General features: G+C 41.3%; 1 protein-coding gene across 1 annotated transcript in view; it reads right to left on the bottom strand.

Moving 5' to 3' along the window:
* Positions 1 to 24243, bottom strand: part of LOC139706379 (calcium-dependent secretion activator 1-like) — a 196913-nt gene that overhangs the window by 5736 nt on the left and 166934 nt on the right. Inside the window, 3 exon segments of the mRNA XM_071614040.1 lie at positions 5936 to 6083; positions 10439 to 10594; positions 23325 to 23466. Coding sequence (XP_071470141.1) covers positions 5936 to 6083; positions 10439 to 10594; positions 23325 to 23466 — 446 coding nt within the window.

Here is a 24243-nt window from a genome sequence, read left to right as displayed (position 1 = left end):
TATTTTATTTAGAGACAGGGTCTCGCTTAGTTGCTTAGTACCTTGCTAAGTTGCTGAGGCTGGCTTTGAACTCGAGATCCTCCTGCCTCAGCCTCCTGAGCTGCTGGGATGACAGGCGTGCACCACCACACCAGTTCCATTTCCCCATTTTCCAGCTGTCTCTGCTAGCCTTCTTGGATTCACTTTACTATAACCCTGAATTCTACCCTGGGGCCCTCCATCATGGCGGGAGCTATCAAAGGAACTACAAATTTCCAATAGCGTGGAAAGTTTGCGGAGTTCACTTTTGCTTCCGACAGGCTAAGTTGCTGCAAATTCACAATCACGATGTGAAAAACATTCCACTTGACTTCCTGCGCTGCACATTTTGCCTTGTCATGGAACAGATTGTGTGTATGTTGTCTTTCTGTTAAGACCATCTGACCTTGGAAACGAGACGAAAACACACTAGACCAAGTGAGAAACTATTTAATACACAATTTCCTCTCTATTGGTACTTCACAAATTTTAATGGAAAAATAAATATTTAAGATGGAAAAGTATGGTTAACAAATGTCACAGCAGCTGCCTTTAGATGAGACATTATCCCCATGCGGAAATTCAGGAAGGGATCTTAAAATTGCAGATTACATCACCTTGACATCTTCTAGTAGTGGAGGGAGACGGAATCTGGGTGGTGGAATCCAGGATCAAAAACTAGATCTCTAATATGGGCTTACTCTCCAGCACTCACAAAATACAAGCTACTTAAAAAATGGGGTTTTCAGCTATTTTTATCCTGATTTTAGGATGTTTTCAGTCATCCTTGGTCAACTGGTTTTAACAAATCAGTTTTATTTTGGAGATGAATATCTCCATTCTGTAAAATGAGGAAAGGAGGAAAGACCATTTTCATGGGATTTCCATCGAAGGTCTACTCAAAGTCACAGCTATGGCTCCAAATCACTCGGAGGAAGTACAATCTCTTCTTGTTTCCTCCTGTGTATTCTCAGATGCTCGGCTTTCTAAGCTCAGAAGGGACCTTGCTCCTACAAGCTGGTCATTTAGGTATCTCTGATTCCTTTATACTCAGGAGAAATATCATGGTAGGTCTTTCTAATATGGCTATGAAAAACCATATCCTTTGGATAAGAGCCATCGATTATAATGCAGTATTGGATGGACCTTTAATAAAAACATATAGTCGGTCTCTCTCTCTCCCTTTCTCTGTATTATATTGGAAAAAAACCCTGAGAAACGCCTCAGTTATTGTTTTCATTAAAAAACATTGAGTAGCTTGGGGGAAAAATACATGTAATCCTTTCTACAGTATCAAATAGAACAATGTCCAGAAAGAGGCATTGGAATGTTCCTATTTGGCTAAACCCAAGACAACTTTCTAGTCTTACATCCAGAAGTTAATATGTACCCCAATTTTTGGGGGGTTATTGGGAATTTAATCCAGGGGCGCTCTATCACTGAGCTACATTTTTATTTTTTCATTTTGAGAAATGAGGCTGGCCTAAATTTTTTTATGTAGCTTGTATTTTGTGAGTGCTGGAGAGTAAGTCCATATTAGAGATCTAGTTTTTGATCCTGGATTCCACCACCCAGATTCCGTCTCCCTCCACTATTAAAAGCTGTCAAGGTGATGTAATCTCCAATTTTAAGATCCCTTCCTGAATTTCCGCATGGGGATAATGTCTCATCTAAAGGCAGCTGCTGTGACATTTATTAACCATACTTTTCCATCTTAAATATTTATTTTTCCATTAAAATGTAAAATGCCCACCCATCGATTTTTATTTTTTCATTTTGAGAAAGGGTCTCCCTAAGTTGCTTAGGGCCTCACTAAGTTACTGAGGCTGGCCTAACACTTGAGATCCTCCTGCCTCTGCCTCCTAAGTTGCTGGGATGATAGCCATTTACCACCAGGCCTGGCACCTGCTGTATCTTTCATTTGACAGTGGCAGTAGGTCACCAGAGTGAACGACTTTCTCAAGTTCATGCATTTGGTAATTAAGATGAGGGTTCATAGGACAAAGTGATGAAACCACTAGACAATTTGTTCTTCTAGAAAACCAGATTCCAAGGTTAAGCCAAGGTCATTCAACTTTAGCACAGATGTGATTAGTGGTAAAAATGAGAGAAAGGGTGACTTCTTATTTCTTATTAGATATCTCTCACCAGGATCTTTGGTTTGGTCTCTGGAGGGTCATAGCTATCCTGAAATTGGTATGGCAACACTGTGTGTAAGAGTTGCTTTCTTGAGAAATGGCTCCTTAACTTTCACCAGATTCTCAGTGGATCTTAAACAATCTCCTATACCTACTGCTCTTTCCAAGCCCCCAGTGCAAAAAGAAAAAGAGTTCAGATCAAAGTCACTTGATTTGTTTGGAAGAATTGTTTTGCCCTCTGGCCAGATATGTGGGAACTCCTTAAAGAAGGCCATAATTAAATCAACCTGGGCAGGGTCTGAAGCAGCTACTGAGCGGAACGGGAGGCCAGTCTTACTGTATCAAGCCTCTCCTACCCTGCAATCGTGTCATCCGTGTGAAATGCAATTAAGATGCCCACCCTAAAAAGCTCCAAAGGGAAATATATATATATATATATATATGACTTCATTCAACTTAAAAAATACTTTCCCCCTTTTTACTTTTTGCTTTAAAAGGAGCTACTAAGAAAGTGGAAAAAATCCACAGAATGGGAGAAAATAGTTGTAAATCATGTACATAATGGTCTAGTATACAAAATACATAAAGAACTCCAATCACTCAACATTAAAAAAAAAAACCCAGTTTAAAAATTTGGCAAAGACTACAAATAGTCATTTCTTCAAAGAAAATAAACAAATGGCCCATAAACAAGTGTAAAGATGTCAAATAGTGCTGAAAGTCAAAACTACAAGAGACACCATGAGACACACAGCAGGATGGCTGTATTTACTAAGATGTGGAGCGGGCACAGTGGCACACACCTGTAATCCCAATGGCTCGGGAGGCTAAGGCAGGAGGATCGTCAGTTCAAAGTCAGCCTCAGCAAAAGCAAGGCCCTAAGTAACTCAGTGAGACCCTGTCTCTAAATAAAATACAAAATAGGGCTGGGGAGGTGGCTCAGTGGTAGAGTGCCCCCGAGTTCAATTCCTGGTACAAAAAAAATCATGTAGAAAAGTTGGATTTCTTGTATGTACATTGCTTGTGAGAATATATGGTATAGCCACTTTAGAAAACAGTTTGGCTCTTCCTTAAAAAGTTAAAAAAGGCTGGGCACACTGGCAAATGCCTGAAATCCCAGCAACTCAGGAGGATCATAAGTTAGAGGTTAGTCTCAGCAACTTAGCAAGACTCTGGGCTGGGGATGTGACTCAGTGGTAGAGTGCCCCTGTGTTCAATTCCCAGTACCACACACACACACACACACACACACACACACACACACACACACATTGACCTTATGATCCAGTGATTCTCTTCCTAGATATATACCCAAGACAGCTGAAAACATGAGTTCATAGAAACACCTATGCGTGAACCTTCATAGCAGAATTATTTGTAATAGCTAAAAGTAGAAACAACTCAGATGCCCACTGGCTGATGGATAGATAAACAAATGTGGTATATCTACTCGATGGACTCATAAGTAGGAAGGAACAATGCATGCTACAACATGAATGAATTTTTCAAACTTTATGCTAAGTGAAAGAAGCCAGGCACCCAAGGCCACACCTATGAAATGTCCAGAATAGGAAAACCCTTAGAAATAGGCACGTCTATGCAGAGTAGGCTGGTGATTACCTCGGGCTGGGAAGGGAAGGGGTACAGTGATGACTAAATGGGTACTTGGATTCTTTCTGGAATGATGAAAATGTTCCTAAAATTGATGATAGTGATGGCAGTTCAACTTTGTGAATATACTGAACCTGTTGAATTATATACTTTAAAAGGGCAAATTTTATGGGGATTCTATCTCAATTAAATAAAAAGCAGCAGCAACTCCAAGGGAAAAAAGTTCAGGAGGAACAACATTCTGGAAAGTATAAACTGAAAGTTTTTTTTTTTTTTTTTGGTACTGAGGATTGAACTCAGGTGAATTCAACCCCTGAGCCACATCCCCAGCCCTATTTTGTATTTTATTTAGAAACAGGGTCTCACTGAATTGCTTTGCGCCTAGTTTTCCTGAGGCTGGCTTTGAACTGGAGATCCTCTTGCCTCAGCCTCCAGAGCCGCAGGGATTAAAGGCATTCGTCAACACACCCGGCTCAAAGGAATTTTAATGAATTTTAGAGATTTCTTGAAACAAGGCTCTGTGAAGCCTGAGAGTGTTGAGGGCCCCCCAGAGAAGCTCAGGTGGGATGTGGGGGTGAAGAGGTAGAGAGGAGTCACCAGCTGGAGTATCCTTTTGTTTCCCCACCTCTCTTTCCTCATCATCCAGAGCAGCTCTATTTTTAGTTTCATAGGCTGGCTGTCTCCATAAGGTTTGAAAAACCAAATTCTGCAGCTAAAAACAAGCTGGCTAAAACTAGAATAGTGCTATCATTTTACAGATGAGGAAACTGAGCCCTAAAGTAGCAGACTGACTTGTCCAACTCCAGTTTGCAGAGCAACCAGGGCAAGAATCTAGGTGGTTGCACATCCAACACAGGCCTTCCCCCAGGGGACTAGTCTAAGTGTCTTAGTCCTTCTTGTGAACTCAATTTTGGAAACTGAGCCTCCAAAACAATGGTTGTCAAAGTGTGGTCTCTGGAACTACAGGATCAGCATGGCCTGGTATTCAGGAGCGTGGATTCTTACGTCACACCCCAGACCTTGCAGAAATGCTCCAGATGGGATACAACAATGTGAGTCTTAAGAAGCTCTCTGGATAAGTGTGATGCCCCACGGAATTTGAGAACCACGGCTGGAGATCATTCATATGCAGCAAATAGGGCTGGGAAAGAGAACTATGGCCTCTGCTTTTGACTCCAAGGCCTAGAACCTACTCCCTGCGAAAGGCTTGGGAGAATCAGACAGGAGCAGAAGTTAGCAGGGGGTGGCTAAGGAAGCATGCTTGTGGGGGATACAAGGTTGAAGAAAATCTTGCCAGAAAGAGAATACCACCAACCCACATTTAAAAATGGAAGGTACCGAAAGAGAAAATAAATAACAAATAGGGAGCAAATATAATTTAGTAAAAATTCTGAGCATGGAAGGCTGGTATCGAAAGATCTGATTTAGGAGCAATTTATGCCAATTGGCAACAACACACAGTTGCCAGAAATGTTTCTGAATTAATTCTAAATTGGTATATGAATATCTAGCTGGCTTAAGGCCATTGGAGAAAAATGATCATGATATCTCTAATCAAGCCTGAGTTGCTGTTTCCTTCGCCTTTACATTTTAAATACCACTTTGGAGTTGGAAACTTAGCAAAGGACGAAAACTTTTGGTCAGTGAAGATTCACAATCTATGCGAATCTATAGAAAATTGAAGGCCTGCAATTGTTTTGGACATTCAGAACCTGCTGGCTGGGGATTGGATTAGCAGCAAGAGCTAAAGTTATACTCCCGAGGAGTTGCTCGATATAAGAAAGAGCTCTCCTGCTGTCCAGATGTTCCAAGTGCTAACATGCACTTCGAACATGAAAATGACTTGCATGCTGGCAAACGCAGATCTTTTGGAGATACCAGCCTAATAACTAAGGTCATCAAACGTCATTTAGCTTTAAGAAACCTTACGACCACCCTGGCTCCAGTCAAGAATCACTTCCAAGCGACTGGCAATCTCATCAGCACATTGCCTTGGAAATTTACTTGACAGATACTGAACACTCATCCACGACTTAATCTACAAATGTTCTGAGTATATTTCTAAAACTATCAGATTAGAGTGGATGGAAGGAATTTGTGAAGTTTTCTTCTACATGATCAATGGAGACAGAAAAAAAAATCTGTTTTTTTTTTTTTTTTTTTTTTACCTCTTGGCCCATTTCCATACTGCAAAGTTTTGTTGATTGAGCTTTGGCATCAACCATAACATTAAACATGGTGCATATTGACTGTGGGACTCGAAAATCTGTTGATCGACTGGTATTTTGCAGCTTAACTTCAAATGCAATCCTGGTTCTATTAAAACAAAGTAGGAAAAGACCAATTCAGTGTTCAGATGGCAGCAGGTGGAAGAGACATTTTTTCTGAGAGGCCAGTGAAAAAAGAAAATTGAAGGCTGTAATCAGTTTCAAGCGACAATGACTTCACATGTGTTCTCTTTTAAATGACTTCCCCATCTAAGGAGGGTCTATTCATGGAGACAGCCACGCACACCCTTCCTTTCTCGGCAGTCCACGGAACACCTGTAGCTTGGCGTATTTCTGTCTATAGTTTACATGCTACGGAGAACCCTAATTGCAGGAGAACGAATGAATTAACAAAAACCCGATTATAGCATTATAGCATACGTAAGATCTCTCACATTGGCAATGGCCTACCTTGAATCACTTCATTAAAAAAAACAAACAAACACAAAAAAGCAGTTTCTAATCTTCAACACCTCACGGTGGAGAGAAATCTTAAGTGACATTTATTGTTTTCTTTCTTGCTGCTTTTGAAAGAGATTGAAAGGGGGGGGAAATCCAGCAAATTTATTGCATTGCTTTAAAGACTGAAAAAAAACACCCCCAAAAAACCAAAACAGTTTTTGCTTGTTAAAGGGTCATAAAAAAGGAAATGGATCAAGCCATTAAAGATGGGCTACCTTTGGGGAGGAGAGTGAGATTAGAAGGTGTGGGACTAGGAAATTTCTGTTGTGTGTTTTTGTTTTGTTTTTCAATGTCAATGTATTATTTTCAATAAGAATGTATTTTTCTCATTAAAACCAATAGATTTAAAATACAATGTTATGTCGACTTCACTTGTAAGATATACATAATATACAATTGGAGCATTGTATCATCTAATGTAACCTGATTCTGATGTACATCCAGTTAGGACACCAGCAATATGCTAATTGCTCACAGGAAAATCCTGATCTGATGTGGTTAGTTGGTATTTACAGGCGTGAGATCTAATTCTTGATATCAGCATTGTAAAAAGGCCCAGCTATATTTTAAAAGGTTTCCGGGAATGGTGTCACATTGTTCCATGTCTTTAAAGGAAAGCAAGCGGTTATTGGTGGCTTTAGGAAAGTCCCTTTCATCTAAGGCACCTTATCGGCATTCTTCACTGTCTGGTTCCAGAGCTCACGTAGCCACCAAGAAGGCACTGCTTTAAGAGGGATCTGTGGCAGTTTTCTAACAGTGCTTAGGAGGACCACACAGCTAGTTAGCTCAGGAAAGGATGCCAGTTTGCTATCATACCCCGGGTGCAGGCAGAGAAGCCAAGTATAATTTCTAAGGTTGGAAGCCCAGTTCTTAAGGGGGAAAAAAAAACTCAACCCAACCCTCCAAACACCCCTATAGATTATATGATCATGTTAAAGATAAACATATTTTGGCTTCTAAAGACTCAGTACACTGAAGTAGCTTTCTAATCATGATGATCATTTTAAGCTATGCTGAAAATACATCCTCTTCTAGTTTTGTGAAAAAGGAGGCCTGATGGGGAATTGAGTTGGACAGGTCCCTGTGCTGATCTTCCGAGGCTTGTGTGCCAGTTCCGGCCCAATTTGAGAGATGGAAATGCTAAATCGCTCCCTTCCAATGAAGTAATCGTCTTCTGTTTTCACAAGAGAACTGTTCATAGCCCTTGGAGTGTGGGGCTGTGAGAAAAGCAAGATGAATGTAGAATTAATATGACTGAGAGGGCTCTTTGGGACCCAAAAGCCAGGCATGGAGAGTTCACTTAACCCAGCTGGCTTTGTGTTCAGCTCAGACCTGACACAGACTAGGCTCTGAGGCTCTGTAAATGTCTTGTCAGACGGATGCATTCGATTTCTTGGAAGCTCAGACCTGAAGAGTGCCTGCCTGACTTTTTGGCATTGCATATTTACATCTGTGAAACAATATCCTCCCTACACTGTCTGATAGCAGGGGTTATTTTATTCTGTCCCAAAGAGGAACAAGGTGGTTCTAGGTTCTTCTAACACAGATGTTATGAGTTAAAACACCTAAGGGCTTCTCCAGGACTTCCTCTAAAGCTGGAGGTCAAGGGATGATATTTCTACCAGCATTTGCTCTTGGCTGCTTTGTGCCTGTGTTTGGGGCCTGAATTGAAGGAAATTCAGGAGTCCAGGAGCCATACAAGTGTGTTGGCCCAACTTCTGCCAATAAAAGGTGACTTAACTCCTACAATCCTAGCATGCTTCTAGGTCCTGGGGAGAGTGAGGAGATTTGACGGAACCAGGTCCATGCCCTGCCTCTGTTTAAGATGACTGTAATGTGATAAGGAATAAAACAGTCCTATCTACCTTTGATATCCTCATATCGTCCCCTTTTCTCTGAGCAAAGGACATAAAGGACTGGCTTCTCAGCAGAGGACATAAATGTCTTTTTGCACAATTGTGTGTACCTAGAGCAGGAGCTGGTAAGTCTTAATTCGAATGCTTTTCAGCCCCTAGGACAGATTGGGGGAGGACTTTTGGCTGTAAAGAACTTTCCTGTAAGATGTTTAATGGTGGATGGGTTCAGCTATCAGAAAAGTATAGCTTTTGTTAAAATGGATATTGATTCTGTAGGAGACGGTGGAATTTGAAACTGTGGGTTTGAGAAATAGGCCTGTCCTTGGGTCTAAAAGTGAGAAGAAAAAAGCAAAGTCCAGGATCTGGATCACCAGGACTATAAGCTTCCAGAAGCAGCATTGAGCACCTGCCCAGATTCTCCAGGGCGCACAGTTCTTCCCCAATTCCCACCAAGAGGCTGTCCACCTACCTGGGGTCATGATGTTCTTTGGCCTTTTTGGTTTCCTGTTTTGATTACTATTACTTCTCTTTTCCTCTTTTCTTCTTCCAAAATATAAGATGATGAATTCGGAGCACTTCCAGGCAAACCCTGCTCCCATCACCCACAACTGATCCATCAACTAAACTACACAACATCTGGAGAGCTGGAGTAGCCTGTGCAGCTTGTATTGTAGTGGTTTTTTTTTTTTTTTGAATGAGGAAAAATAATGGGACAGTTATGAGTTGGAAAAAGAATTGGGGCTTGGGCCTGGGGCAAGCAGGGTGATGATGATGAGGATGTCAAGTCAGTGGATTTCACGTCTGTACTTGATATTCAGCTATGGATGCTCCATGGGGGAAGGGAGGTGGTCCTTCTTTCGACATGCCTGCTGGGGACTCAGCACTGTGTCTGGCCTACGGGAGGAGCTCAGTTTTTGTTGAAGGCTGCATGTCGTCCTCATTCTCTTCCCCTTACCTTCTTGGAACAGTTGGCTTAGGAACTTCAGGTACAGTGTTCCAAGTCCTACCCTAATCCTACAAGCCACAGTGACAAAACGGGCAATTTGTGGGAAGGTAAAGTGTATGTTTAATGTCTCCTGCCCACTTCCTGATACCCAATCAGATTCTGGCAGAGACAATGAATAGTTATCACACTATAGGTGCTTACTTCACATATACAGAATGATTGACAGGACTGGGTCTAGCCTCACTTTGCTGGAAAATCGCCTGTACCAAATATACTGGATACTCTAGAATTGTATGTTCATTTTTTTCTCTCTCTCTCTGTCTCTTTTGGTACTAGTGATTGAACCCAGGGGTGCCTAACCACTGAGCCACATCCCCAGCCCATTTTAAAATTTAAATAGAGACAGGGTCTCACTGTATTGCTTAGGGACTCGCTAAGTTGCTGAGCCTGGCTTTGAACTTGCCATCTTCCTGCCTCAGCCTCCTAAGCCACTGGGATTACAGGTATGCACCATCATACCCAGCTTGTTCATCTCTTTTTCTTTCCTCTCAACACTCCACCTAGCTACATACATTCATGTATTTAACAAATCTTACTAGGTAAAATATTTTTGTGTGCCAGACACTGCTAGATAATGGGGATACAGAGATGAACAAGAATGAATGTGGTGCTGGGTGCAGTGGTGCATGCCTGTGATCCTAGAGACTCAGGAGGCTAAGGCAGGAGGATCACAAGGTCAAAACCAGCCTCAGCAACTTACAGAGGCCCTATCTCTCTAAAATTAAAAATTTACATTTAAATTTAAAAAATGGGCTGGGGTCTGGGAGTGTGGCTCAAGAGTCAAATGCCCTTAGGCTTGATTCCAGATACCAAAAAAAAAAAAAAAAAAAAGAACATGTGTATCTTTCCTTCCTGATGCTGATAACCATGAGAAAATTGGCAGCCAAGTTATTTTGGGTTTGGGACAGATGGGTGGCAGGTGAATACAAGCTAGATTTGGGTAGTTAGGGATCCAGCTGGCTTTTATAAACAATAACTGTCTCCATTAAACTCCAAAACACAGTGAAAGAGAAGACACCATCCTGGTGCCAGTGGACAGTGGCAGAGACATGCTGGATCTATCCAGCCACCTGTGCTTACCTTTTGACACAGGACTCAATCATGTCACTTGCCATCAGTTTCAGCCGCTGTTCCAGATGCTTTCCAAATTCTTCCTCGGGCCAGTGCAGGTCCCGGATGAAGGTTTGAAGGGCATCAAGTTTCCAGAATAGATCTTCTGAGGTGCCTGATCCATTACTAGCAGGACAAGAATTAGAAGACAAGAGTCACCCAGTAAGCCCCAGGCTCTGTAGAAATGAACACAGAGACAACTGACGGGGGGCTAGGAGGCTTTAGGCAAACAGTGGCTTCCACATACAAAACGACGCGTGTTGGCGGTGGAGGTGGGGGCAATCTCCACCGCAGCTTTTGAGTTTTACCATACAGGACCTAGTCATCTTTGCTCTGCCAATTACTCCAGACCAGTGAGACGTCTGAAGAAGGGGTTGGTTCCATAGTAACTAGGAGAATGGCGTATGGTAAAAATCAGCCTTCCTTCAATAACCACATTAACACATGTGATGATTCAGATGAAGGCCACGCACCAGGGGGAGAAGTCAGTTTCCACGGATAATAACTACATGGCAACATGCAGTTATTAAGATTCAGGGTTTCATGCACTTCCCCAGCTGCCCTCCAGAGCGGAGGCTTCTTGGAGATTGCACAAGACTTTTCGGTTTTAGTGCTAACAAAGTGGTGAGCGAGGACCTGCTTTCTCTCTTGAAGAGCTGGAAAGAAACTGGGTGGGGGGCATCAAGACGGGGGGACACCTGGGTACCCCAAACCCAAAATTCGTGTTCAGTTTGATTCTCATTCCAATTTTCACAAACCAGCCTGCTGCACAGGCAGCCCCAGGAGGAGGGGAGTCAGGGCAGGGGAGGTGAGTGGACCGGAGAGATTTGCAATGCTGCAGGGCTCAGAACCTGAGCTCTTTTTTCGGCCATACTGTCTTACCCAGTCCTCTGTACAGATGGGGAAATGGGAGGTGATTCCTTTCTGTCCAATGATGACTAAGGGACTTTTACCTGGGGCATCCACGGAAAGCCTGTGTATAGGAAATGATCCACTCTCATCTTGCCCTTTGCTGGCTTTCTCTTTGGTAACAATCCCTTTTGGAACTCTGAGGGGTGGCCGCCCCCCCTACCCTCTTCCTCGCATACCACTAATGCTAACACGGTAATTTATAAAATGCCCAACACACCATGCATTATCACTTGTTCTGACATCGTCTATAGAAACAGATGAGAGTGGGTGTTTCTATTGTGACAGATGCCAGCTGCATTGAATTAATGCTTCAGAGAGAAATATAGCTAGTGCATAAATGCATACACAGCTACTGCGGGGTGGGAGGGGGACGGGGCAAACTCCCAACATGCCAGGAGGGAGCCTACGGCCTGGACCGACAGGGTAATGTTTTCAGGACAGACCAGTCTGAGGTCAGTACGTAGATGTTATCTGACACGTAGGAGCAGGTAACATGGAAACACGTCCTTAAAATGAAAGGTGGCAAAAGGAGGAAATTGGAATCATGAAAAGATATGGAATCAGGCATTTCCTGGTGGGTGATAGAGAATCCACGCCTCCTTCTCAGATACTGCTGTAAGCATCCTGCAGAAGAGATGCTTTTGTCTCTCTGCGGAAGTTCAGCCTTTCCCCCCTGTCCCATCCTAGGCCTGGGAAAAAAAGAAACCCCAACTTTGTCTAGTCTAAGCCCCGTTTTGGAACTGCATGGTTTATGTTTTAAATCATTAAGTACATATGAATGCAATAATTGGTATTTATTACAACAACATTTTGACACCCATCTGGTTTCAGAGTTTCAGAAAATTCTCTTAGGGTTTTTTTTTCCTTTGAAGAGCTTATTATTAAGTTTTGACATGAGGAAAAGAATATTTTCTTTTTATTTTTAAGATAAACTGCTAATGTTAAGGCAATAGCACCAAGATTATTTTGATTGCTAAGCAGTTACCAAAATGTGTTCCCACTCATGCCTTAATTAATTGAATGGAGACCATTATCTGCTTTATTACAATGTCTTGATTCATATCTTTTCAAAAACAGTGTCACAGAGCATGCAGAGAAGAAGGTAAGAGAAGCTCTAAGATATTTACTTTTAAATTTTAAACAGATGCTACCTAATCTAACTTTTAATAGAGTCATCTTAGCATGAATATGATATGTTTTTCTTAGATGATTTTTTTTTCCTGAGAAATACCTTTTTTTTGGGGGGGGGAAGGCTTTAATTTGTTGAACATATGATTTCATTGTGAACTTGAGAGCAATTAGAGGTTTTTAAAAATGTGAGGTAGCTTTGGAGAAGCCAAGCAAGAAGCCCTTTTAATGCCCTGTTCTCTACCTGGAGTCTAAGAACATTAAAAAAAAGCTGACAGCCATCCTGACGAACGTGATTTCGAGATTTCAAAACATCACTGCCAGTTTCAGATCATTTTTTTTTATTCCTTTGATAATAACACTTTCCTTTGAAAACGTGCCAATTTATTCTTTCAAGAAAAAGCTTATCTGGCCTATAATTAGCTGTGGTCGAAGAAAAGGATCAAAGGAGGGTATAGAATTGCTAAACCTTATTTCACTTATTAAATCATGCACGTGATTCTAATTTAATTTCCCTGAGGTAGAATTTAGGGATGCCCGATCTTCTTGCTAAGGAAAAAGGGGAGAGGATTCCTTTCCTCAGCTAGAAGAAATGGCTACTCAATGCTTACTCCCATGAACCACTGGACTTGAGGAAGTAATCCAGGCACCAAGAAAACTCACCTCATCCAGCCCTGATATTAGCAGAGATGAAGGACGACCCTACGTCTCAGACCACAGATGACGTGGCTACCCCAAATTTAATATTGCCTGGTCTGAATCTTGCTTTTTCAAATTTAGAGACCTTCTTGCTACCTAGATCTCAAAAGATCCTTACTGTAACTTGACCTAGGAATGTATCTTTACATAGTATTGACATTACTAGGGCTTGATCCATTCAGAAATTTTCATTTAGTCCTGCAGAAACTGTTACTACATTCTGCCATTTGCTGACACCGGAAATATGCTTTGTGGCTTAAACAGTCTCTGGGACTCATAATTATTATTTTTAAAAAATCAAAACTCAGCTTCGAGGGAAGTATGCTTCCTTTTTGAGACTGGGATCAGGCAAGAAATGACTGGCCAGCCTGTCCAATAGGTTTCCTGGACTATTTTTGGGTGACTAACTCCCCAGAATCATGTCACCTGCATGAAAAAAGGGGGGTAAAATCCTTTCACAAAAGAATTCAGGAAGTGAAACATAGTCCTCAAGTGTTCAGTGGGAGTAAGACAAATTGTTAGTGCTGTATATATAGCAAACGTCTTACAAACATGATGTATGCCAGAAATAAACAATATTGTCTCTGCATGATCAGCAAAATATGTCTAATTATCCATCTCCATCTCTGTTATATAGGATGTATAGAAATAAACAATACATATCCATGCCAAGATCACTTAAATTTAAATTAGATCTAATGTGAACTGAATACACACTCAGCATCATACATAGCAGCCATCCATGATGGTGCCGAAAAAGTAGGCATTTGAGGGATACCTAGAGGGATGTTAACTGGTAGATTTGGTACTTTGGGAAGGTTCACATTGGGTAGGTTCACATTGGGTAGGTTACTGGTTAAACTCCTGTGGAAGAAACAGACAGAAAGAAAAAAATACCATCACAGTGACAATGCAGATGTGGCAGAAGCACAACGACTGTTGTAAATAAATCGGCTAAGTCCACAGCAAGACAACAGTAAGAACTCAAGCGACACACTTCAGGAAGCAGCTTACGGATGGCAGCTGGGATGTGGCTCGGGATGCAGAGAGAAATGACGCACGTTAATGAAGAAACAAACAGAAAAAAATCAACAGGGAGTGGCTCAGAAGGGCGTACCCTCGAGGAGGGCCCATGAACAATGATCACATTGTTTCAATGTCTTCGTGAGGGGCCTTCTGTTTCCAAATCCATTGTCAAAAGAGTCCAGAAGAGAACTTGCCTCATACTAAGAACTTGAAGTTCATGGAATTAATTCTTGGCATGGTGGGCGGACCAGGCTGGGGCTGCTGTGAATTAGGTAGAATGGACAGCAAAGGCAGAGGAACAGGTGGAGGGGGTAGGGGAGAGGTTGATTGACAGGTGTCGTGTTAGAGTCTGCTAGGAGGAATAAGCTCTCGTGTTCACGTAGGGTGAACATAATTAATAAGAATGTGTTCAATATCTCAAAATAATTAGAGGAGAGGAATTTGAATGTACTCATCATAGGAAACAAAATCTATAAGGATTGATATGCTAACCACCCAGTTCATCACTACCCAAGGTGCACATGAATCAAAATATCACCTCCTACCTCACATGTATGTATAAATAGTAGGTGTCCATCAAAAAATAAATGATAAATTTAAAACAGAAACAATGGAGCACATTAACTTTCTTAGTCTCATTTATAAGTATTATCCAAAGAGACACACTTTTCGGGTCATGTATTAGATACAAGACAGGATAGAAAGCTCATCCCCTTGAACATACACAAAATGATGATATGCAGAAGTTGAATTCTTTCCAACTGCTATTTCTAAAGCTGGGAAGTATGTGCAACGGGGTGACAGAGTTGATGGCAAAGATGAAGAAATTGTATCAAGAAGGATCAGCTCTGAGTAATTTTATAGAATACTTAAAATGCAAACTTTCTGCCCTCCCCAAACTAAGATAAAGTACAATGGAGAAATGTTTGTATACAGAAATAGACACCTAGGGGAAAAAAAAAAAGAATCCCAAATGCAGGACTCATATCAAATTCTTACCGGAGAGGCTGGGGGTGCTTTATTTCTTTATATGAGTGATTGTTAAATAGATATGTTCACTGTGTGAAAATTAATCAAGCTACACATTTTTTTTCTATAAAAAGTTAAAATCAGTTTAAAATGCAGAAAATATTGCTGGACACCATGGCACATGCCTATCATCCCAATGGCTTGGGAGGCTGTGGCAGGAGGATTGCAAGTTCAAAGCCAGCTTCAGCAACTTAGCAAGGCCCTAAAGGAACTCAGTGAGACTCTGTCTCAAAATATAATATAAAAAGGGCAAGGGATGGGGCTTAATGGTTAAACCCCACTGGGTTCAATCCCCAGTTTTAAAGAAATGCTCCAAATATTAAAAATGTAACTTTTTCTCATTTTTTTTTTCAACAAAGATGGATCGCTAATGTAATAGAAGAAGGATGGGTGGTTTTATGAGTAAAGAGAGAAAATAAAACAAAACAAAACCCTCAACTTGAATCAACTGCCTCTCTCTGGAGAGTCCATGTCACGGACTGTTCCAAAAGCTGGCACTGAACGCCTAGGAATGGCATTTTAAGGGTGTGCTATCCAGCCAAAGTCACTGGCACGGTAGAGCCCAGCCCAGCTCCGCATCTGAGAGGAGCCTTCCTGTTTAAGTGGAGTTGACAGCACTTTGGCAAAGGAATTGAGGTTCTCTGTTTTGGATCTTGCAGGAGAAGAGCAGGGTTTGCCAACGAAGCTCTGCCCTGGGGAAGCTGTTTGACTAACAGGACTCCTGGAGGGCTGGAGCTGCCTCTGGGGGCTTGATCAGTGGGGTAAGCCTCTTTCTAAGTCAGAAATTCTGGACCCTTGTAGATCGTTTGGACACCTGACACCCTCCAGAAACAAGTTACTCTTTCACAAGGGTGACATAGCCCTGGCTGTAGAACGAAAACTCTAGAAGGCAAAATTGCCAACCTGGCATCCTCTCATTGAGTCAGAGGAACAGGTGTCTCCCAGATTTATCTTTTATACTTCTCCTTTTTGGGAAAGCCCACTAAACATCCCTACTTGGAAAGAAAGGGTGGATTTGTGGGGATGGCCTAGAGAAGGTGAGCTAAATATGAGTACTAAGTAGAGGAAGAAAAATGGAACTCTTCCCTCCGTGTGTCTCTGTTTAACTCAGGAATTTGCCTTTGAATTCAGTCCCTGGTGGTTCTCAGTCTTAAACACTGCCATGTAACAAATCCGTTAGCAATTTCCACTGAGACATGTGTAAACCTATATAAGCAAATGTGATCATTAAATGATACACACACTGAATAATGATCAAGGAATTAGGAGATCCTAGAGATGGCAGCCTGGAAAGTTAAAATGTCAATTCTGAGCAAATTAAAAGTAGCTAGGAATGAATAACATACAAATGTATGCAGAAAAGCAACTTAATTTAAACATATTAGCGGATGGTGGGTACACAAATTAGAAGTGAGCTTCATTTTGCACACGAAAATTAAAAAAAATACTTATATTAATCAAAGCATATTATATTTGTAAAATATGACAGTTTGGCTACCCTCTTGCACTGGGCTCATATAGAGACATTTCCTTCAGGGACATATCATAATGGTCAACTTTTAAAATGATATAACATGCTTGATATTTCTGCCTTAGCAAAATAATAGAGTGTATCAATAATGTTACTAATATTTCATTTGGGTATTAAAAACATATTAATAATCAAAGAGGTGAATTGCAAGCATAATATTTCACTATTATCCATGGGAAAGGGGAGAATGTTCTAGTTGCACTCAGTCCCGATGATCAGGCTCCTGGAGCTGTTGGTGGTTGTAATGAATTATTATGTTTAAAGAGGGCCCTTTATCAATAATCTAAGAGCCAGTTAGTCATGCTTCTCTGTTAAGAATCATAACTTATATGTCACTGGATAGTACAAGATGTGTGAACGGCGATTCTAAAAATGGATACATGTTAAAAATCAGATTCATTGGGGCTGAGGCTGTAGCTCAGTGGTAAAGTGCTTGCCTGGTATGTGTGACATACTGGGTTGAATCCTCAGCACCACATAAAAATAAATAAAGATACTGTATGTTCATCTACAAGTAAATAAATATCTTTTAAAAATCAGATTCATTCATTTTGGGGACCCTGATGAAAAAGGATAACTTTCATTTCATTCCCATCTGTGAAGCATTGGATTAAAAAAGTTCTCATCTACCCTCTCACGTGGATGAATGTTTATAGTTGTGTGTGTGTCTAATCATTTCTACTGATGGGAAGGACCAGAGGTGGAGTCATTCCTTATTTACTGGAATTAATTTTATGCAAGACTACATTTACCTGCAGAGGGGCACAGTGTGTCTTCTGTCTGTGATTTCTGCTTCAGATTTATGGATGGGGTATATTTTAGATACAGAACATGTTCTACTCTTATTCATTTTTTGCATGAATATATGCAGTGTATCTTTTTTTGGGGGGGGGCATCGGGAATTGAACTCAGGGGCACTCAACCACATCCTCAGCCCTTTTTATGTTTTATTTAGAGACAGGGTCTTGCTGAGTTGCTTGGGGCCTCACTAAGTTGCTGAGGCTGGCTTTGAACTTGTGATCCTCCTGCCTCAGCCTCCTGAGCCGCTGGGATCACAGGCCTGTGCCACTGCGCCCGGCTATGCTGCGTATCTTGTCTTGTCTTGGTGCACTGGGCATCAAAACTCTCTCAATGTTCTTAGGTTTAATCCTACTTTGGGGGCATGGGCATCCTTTGATATCTTCTCAAGAGTCTCCATAGTGACATTCATGACCCCCTCCTTCTCCACAGGAATTTAATACCACAGATATACTGTTTATCTGCTTATGTATTGCATGTAAAAGAAACAGGTGTCTCACAAATTTATCCTTTCACTTCTCATTTTTGGGAAAGTCCATTAAACATCACTACTTGGGACTAAAAGGTGGTTTTGTGGGAATGGGCAAGAAAAGGTAAGCTAAATATATGAAAAGACTAACCTACTTTACTATGCTCTGTAAAATGCCAATTTTCACCAGCTTGGGGATTATAAAGCCCCCAATTGAGGATGCAATGCCTACAGAATTAATTTCCAAACTTCATGGGATTTTGGAACCTTTCAAGCCTGTCTCCAAGGCTTGTTTCCTCCTTTCTTTCTTTCTTTTTAAAAAATATTTATTTATTTTTTAGTTTTTGGTGGACACAACATCTTTATTTTATTTGTATGTGGTGCTGAGGATTCGAACCCAGTGCCTCGCGCATGTCAGGCGAGCGCGCTACCGCTTCAGCCACACCCCCAGCCCTCCTCCTTTCAATATTGTGATGGCTAAAGGGAACATTCCTCTTTCCCTTTGCAAACTCTGCTTCCTACCCTGTTTCTATTCATGCTCTTTTCCCAACACCCCTATCCCTTTTGAAATTTTAATCTCCAAGCCATTACCTTCATGGTCTCACAGTTCGCTCCCTCTAATCTATGATCTCGCAATTCTTCCTTATGGTATTTGTACACTGGTAAGTATTTAGTCATTCTTCTTGTGTGAATGTTGCCCAGGCTCAAGTAGATTGAAATCTCTGCAATCAGGTGAATGTATCTTTTCTTCTTTCCTATTCTCATCACTTTCCTATTGTTATCTTTACAATCTTCAGCCTGTGTAACTTCTTTCATCAGTATGCCAATTAGTCATGAGGAGTCACTGAGCATAGATTATATCCCAGATCCCTGCTCTAGCTGCTAAGGAGATAGTGACAATCTTTTTTTTTTTTTTGCGGGGGGGATACTAGAGATTGAACTTAGGGGCACTAGACCACTGAGCCACACCCCCAGCCCTATTTTGTATTTTATTTAGAGACAGGGTCTCACTGAGTTGCTGATGACCTCACTATTGCTGAGGCTGGCTTTGAACTCATGATCCTCCTGCCTTAGCCTCCCAAGCTGCTGGGATTACAGGCGTGTGCCACTGTACCAGGCTGAGATCGTGACAATCTAATGTGTAGATGTGTACAGATATGAAGAGGTATATTTTCAGGAATGTGAACATTGGAAGAGCTTGGTTATTCTGTGCTTGTTTTATAAAGGACTGCATGCGTCTCAGCAAAATCAACTGAGGGAGGATCTTGGTGGCCCAACGTCATCTAGAGACACGAGTTCCCATGCCAAATCTGATCCTTGTCAATTTGACACTAGGCCACCTACACATTGCTAAATTGTCTCTGGTCTGATATTTCTTATGATTAAAATATTGACATCATTAGCAATCTGGAAATGGACATTAAGTTTCAGATTTTTCATATGCATATCTCAGGCAGAAAGGAAAAAAGTGCATTTTGAGAAAAGAGGAACCCAAACTTTACTGTGTGCATAGATCATGAAGCAGCACTTAGATTTACCATTTGAATCCATCCTAACCTAAAATTATAACTATGAAGCCAAGGATTCCTGTGCTTGGAGTGTTCAAGGAGAGACTGAGTGACCACATGTCAGGAAAAGGCACTGGGGATGGGTTGGGGCAGGTGCTAGACTTGGCCAGACTTTGGATGAGGTGCTTTCTGGGATTTTGTCCACCTTCAAGGCCATATGACCGATCAGCAATGAGCCAACAGCAAAGAGCTGTGGAAATGCTGTACACCTGCTTGTTGGTGGGCTGCCAGAAGGGGTGCAAACCACCTGCCCAACTGTGGGTGGTGATCCTGTGACACATCCTGATGGACACCCCAGAGAGGGCTCCCTTGAGCTGTGGTTAGAAGCTCTGCGGGGGCAGCTTCCACCAATGTGCAGAGATTCCAGCCAGGACTGCATATGGCACAATGAAAATAGATGTAGTATCTCTTTTCTCTCCTCCCAGAGATGGAAAGACAGCCGCTGGATTTTCAGGGGAAGATGACCATAGGACTTAGTCATTTTACCCTTTCCATCAAATAACATTGGTTGCATTAAGCCCAGATAATTATATCTCCCTTTTCATTTATAGGGCCCTATTTTGAAATGAGGAAATTGGAAGGAAAAATAATACTTTTAACACTGTTTTTTTAGCAAACTCAACACATTGGTAGCATTTTCTGGTCAGAGAGCTGTTTTTCTTTAATGTTTTTGAATACTGGTGATTTCAAAGATAGCTTTTACAATGCCTTTCTCATTTTACCTGTAACCATGACTTCTGAAAAATAGAAGAATAAGAACTATTTGAGGATAGCAATTGTTTGACAGATAGGCTGGTGTGTGTGTGTGTGTGTGTATTGGAGGATCATGGAGCCCCAACTGAAAGGAATGAGCAAATCTAAATTTACCCAAGTCAGTTTCTTGTTTTTTGGGTGAGCTTGATGAAAAGGATTCCAAAAAACATCATTTTTACCCTTCATCCTCTGCCATTCTACAAAGCCGTCCCACACCTTCCTCATTCTGTTTACAAATCAGCTAATAAAACGTGTTTGGTTTCAAATAATTTTAATTTAGTCTGTGTTTTAGTTGGCCCTTTGAAATCTCTCCACATCCTCTGAAAGGTACGTACTGTTTAGTACAATTTTAGCACAAATTGAACAAACTGAAATCACACTCACTCGCCAACAGCGCAGTTTTGGACGGCAAAGACTCCTTAAAATATACACGCGCATCTGCATAATTTCCAGGTGATTAAAATCACAACTCTGATTCCTTTATGAAGCTTCAGATCTTTAAATCATCAATCCACCAATTCCAGTTCTTTTCCTCAGTAAAAAACATCCCCAACAAAATGTTCCCAGACTAAGACTTCCAATTGTGAAAACGATTTCAATTCTATCTTTACTTCTGATAGTACTAAAAATATTTAATGCTTCCAAAGGAATAGCAGTCATATGTTTGGCTTTTGAAGAATTTAACAGATTATAAAATGACTTAGGTGACATTATCACGGAGCTCCACGACAATTCTCAGACCCTGGGTAGGGACTGCTTAAAAAATTGGTTTTGCAGATGAGAAAACAAATTACTAGAGTTTTGTTCAAGTGCTTGCCTTGGACGATGAGGTCCTAAATCTAAGCCTTTTAAGGAACAGTGAAGGGTACTGATCATTCCTTCCAAGGTTTGTTGGCATTTATACATTTAAACCCAAATAAGTACATGCTATTTCAAGACCATTTTGTTTTCAAAATGGGGATATTACTCATTTAAATTTTTTATTTTATTTTCACAGCTATTCTCCAAAGCAGAATTGTATTGATTATAGTGAGTGATTAAAACAAAATTAGTGTTGGGCACAATGGTGCACGCCTGTAATCCTAGTGGCTTGGGAGGCTGAGGCAGGAGAATCTCAAGTTCAAAGCCAGCTGCAGCAACTTAGCAAGGCTCTGAGCAACTTAGTGAGACTCTATCTAAAAAAAAAAAAGAAGCAGGGGGTTGGGGATGTGTCTCAGTGGTTAAGCACCCCTGGGCTCAACTGTGGCACAAAAAAAAAAAAAAAAAGAAAGAAAGAAAAGAAAAAAAATTAGAAGCCTCTCATTAATGCCTTACCATCAAGGGATCCAGTTTCATCCTCATGAGTTAAAAAGGCAACAGGGCCATGTCAAGAGGCCATTATCAACCTAAGGATGATAAGCTAAAATTTAAATTTCTTGGCATTTGCAAATAAAGAGTTACTGCCTATTAACTTGCTGTCAGTAGAGCAAGCTAGAAATCATTCCTTGTGGCTCAGAGAAAGCTTAATCAGTCAGTCGTATACAGTGGAATATTAGAAGGAGAATCTTAATTTAGGAAATCGCTTAAAAACAGGTCAAAGATTCCATACTGAGGACAAGCTTCTTGAATATTTACCTGGACTTCCTTTAGGTCACTAGGACACAGTCTAGTCCCACTTTGTTCTATATGGATTGCTATGCCCCAAAGATGTAAAAGGAAACAAAAACAAAACCTAAAATTTGATAGGGAAAAGCCCGAACCAGACTTCACTAGACTTTTGCAAACCACACCACAAACTCTCCACACAGGGGTCTCTATTTACAGACAGGGAAGGCTGGGGCTGAGCCTCTGGCATCCTGGGGGCATAGCCCTCTTCTTGGCTGGGGAATGGAGGTGACACAGACTCTACCAAACACAATCAAATGGGACCTACTATGTGCTAGACAGTGGTGAACATGAACAAACTCAACCCACAGGATGTCCTGTGATTTTTTCCTGCAGGATAGAAAAATCCATTTTAAAATGCAGACTGTGGTCAGGTACATTAAGGAAACTCTGGGTTAATCAGAGGTGAGCAAGATTCTGTGTAACTAGAATCTCAGAGTTGGCAAACTAGCCCGCTTTGTGGCTGTTCAGGATAAGGGTATGGGTGGACGAGTTGGGTAGGTAGTGTTTCCTGAAGTCATCTGGCTGTAGAGTTCTTTTCTGAGGTGTGTCTCAAGGGCCCAACCCAGGAATAGCAAACTATGCCCTGTTGGTATATAAAGTTTAGCGGAACATAGCCACAGTCATCTATAACTATTTTCATGATACAATAGCAAAGTTGAGTAGTTGTGTTGCAGATCATGTGAATCAAGAAGCCTAAATGTTTATTATCTGGCCATTTTTTGTTTGTTTGTTTTGGTACCAGGGACTGAACCCAGGGGTGCTTAGTCACTGAGCCACATCTCCAGCCCTTTGTAATATTTTATTTAGAGACAGGGTCTCACTGAGTTGCTCAGGGCCTCACTAAATTGCTGAGGCTAACTTTGAACTTGAGATCCTTCCCCTCAGCCTCCCTAGCCACTGGAATTACAGGATTAGTCATCAGGACTTTTATAGAAAAAGTTTGTTAACCCTCTGAGAACCCTATGGAACACGCTTTGGGAAACACTAATTGCTTGGGATAACACCATTTGAGGAAGATACACAGTACAAATATCACCACCAGGTTTATATCACTTCATCCTTATCAAACTTTGTGCAATAAAACAAAGGTTTCACTTCATAAAACATTTCTCAACCTCTTCCCCCCACCCCATTTGGGCAAGAAAGGTAAGAGAACCATGGTAGGAAATAAATAGAGTGCTTGCTTTCTATTCAGACTAACAATGAAAATGTCATGTGACACCATCAATCCATTTCTGGATGACTCTCCAGCCATTTGCACCCAAACTCCGATGGTATCAAAAGAGGTTTCCTTACTTGACTGGTTCCCATGACTCCCGCTCAAAGCCCCTGTGAATGGATTGTGCAATTGAGGACTCCATCAAATCCACGTATCTAACAACAAGTGGGGCAAACAGGTCTTGCAGGTGTTTGTGGAATTTTCCATTGCACAAATTATCTAGAACAGAGAAGCAAAAGCTTGGTAAGAACCCACAGTTGCTTTATCAAAGTACAGTGTACACACAGAGATGATGGCATTCTATATTAAATACCCTGCTTTTAAGGAACTGGTCCCTGCCAGCCCCCACCCCCCTGCCAAATAAAAGAGGAGGAAAAAAAAAAGAACATGAACAGAAGTTCTTGCTTCAATCTCTTTGGAAGAGAAACGACATTCAAAAATACTTTACTCATTTTGTGTCATTTAAGGAAAAAAAATGATGTTCCTTCAAGAAACAACATAATAGCAATGCATACAATCTTTTTTTTGGGGGGGGTTACCAGGGATTGAACTCAGGGGCACTCAACTATTGAGCCACATCCCCAGCCGTATTTTGAATTTTATTTAGAGACAGGGTCTCACTGAGTTGCTTAGCACCTCGCTTTTGCTGAGGCTGGTTTTGAACTCGAGATCCTCCTGCCTCAGCCTCCTGAGCTGCTGGGATTACAGGCATGCACCACCGTGCCCAGCTAATGCACACCATCTTTTATGTTTACCTAGCTCCCATTCAGTTACCAGGAAGAAAGAACATTCTTTACTCCCTCTCTTCCTCCATCACCCTCTCTAGGCAAGGAAAATCAATTTACAGCTATTATTTCCATAAGGCACATTGTAATTGCTTGCAGTGCTATTGCACCAGAAATCATTTCTGACCGAGAAAGCATCTTCTGATAAACAGTGCCCAAGGTGAAGAGGGTAAGCTAATTCATTTGATCGAGGACAAACAAATCACAAGGC

Source organism: Marmota flaviventris, chromosome 1, assembly GCF_047511675.1.
Source record: "Marmota flaviventris isolate mMarFla1 chromosome 1, mMarFla1.hap1, whole genome shotgun sequence".
NCBI classification, from domain to species: Eukaryota; Metazoa; Chordata; class Mammalia; order Rodentia; family Sciuridae; genus Marmota; species Marmota flaviventris.
The sequence above is the reverse complement of the archived record's forward strand: the minus strand, read 5'-3'. Positions and strand labels throughout refer to the sequence as shown.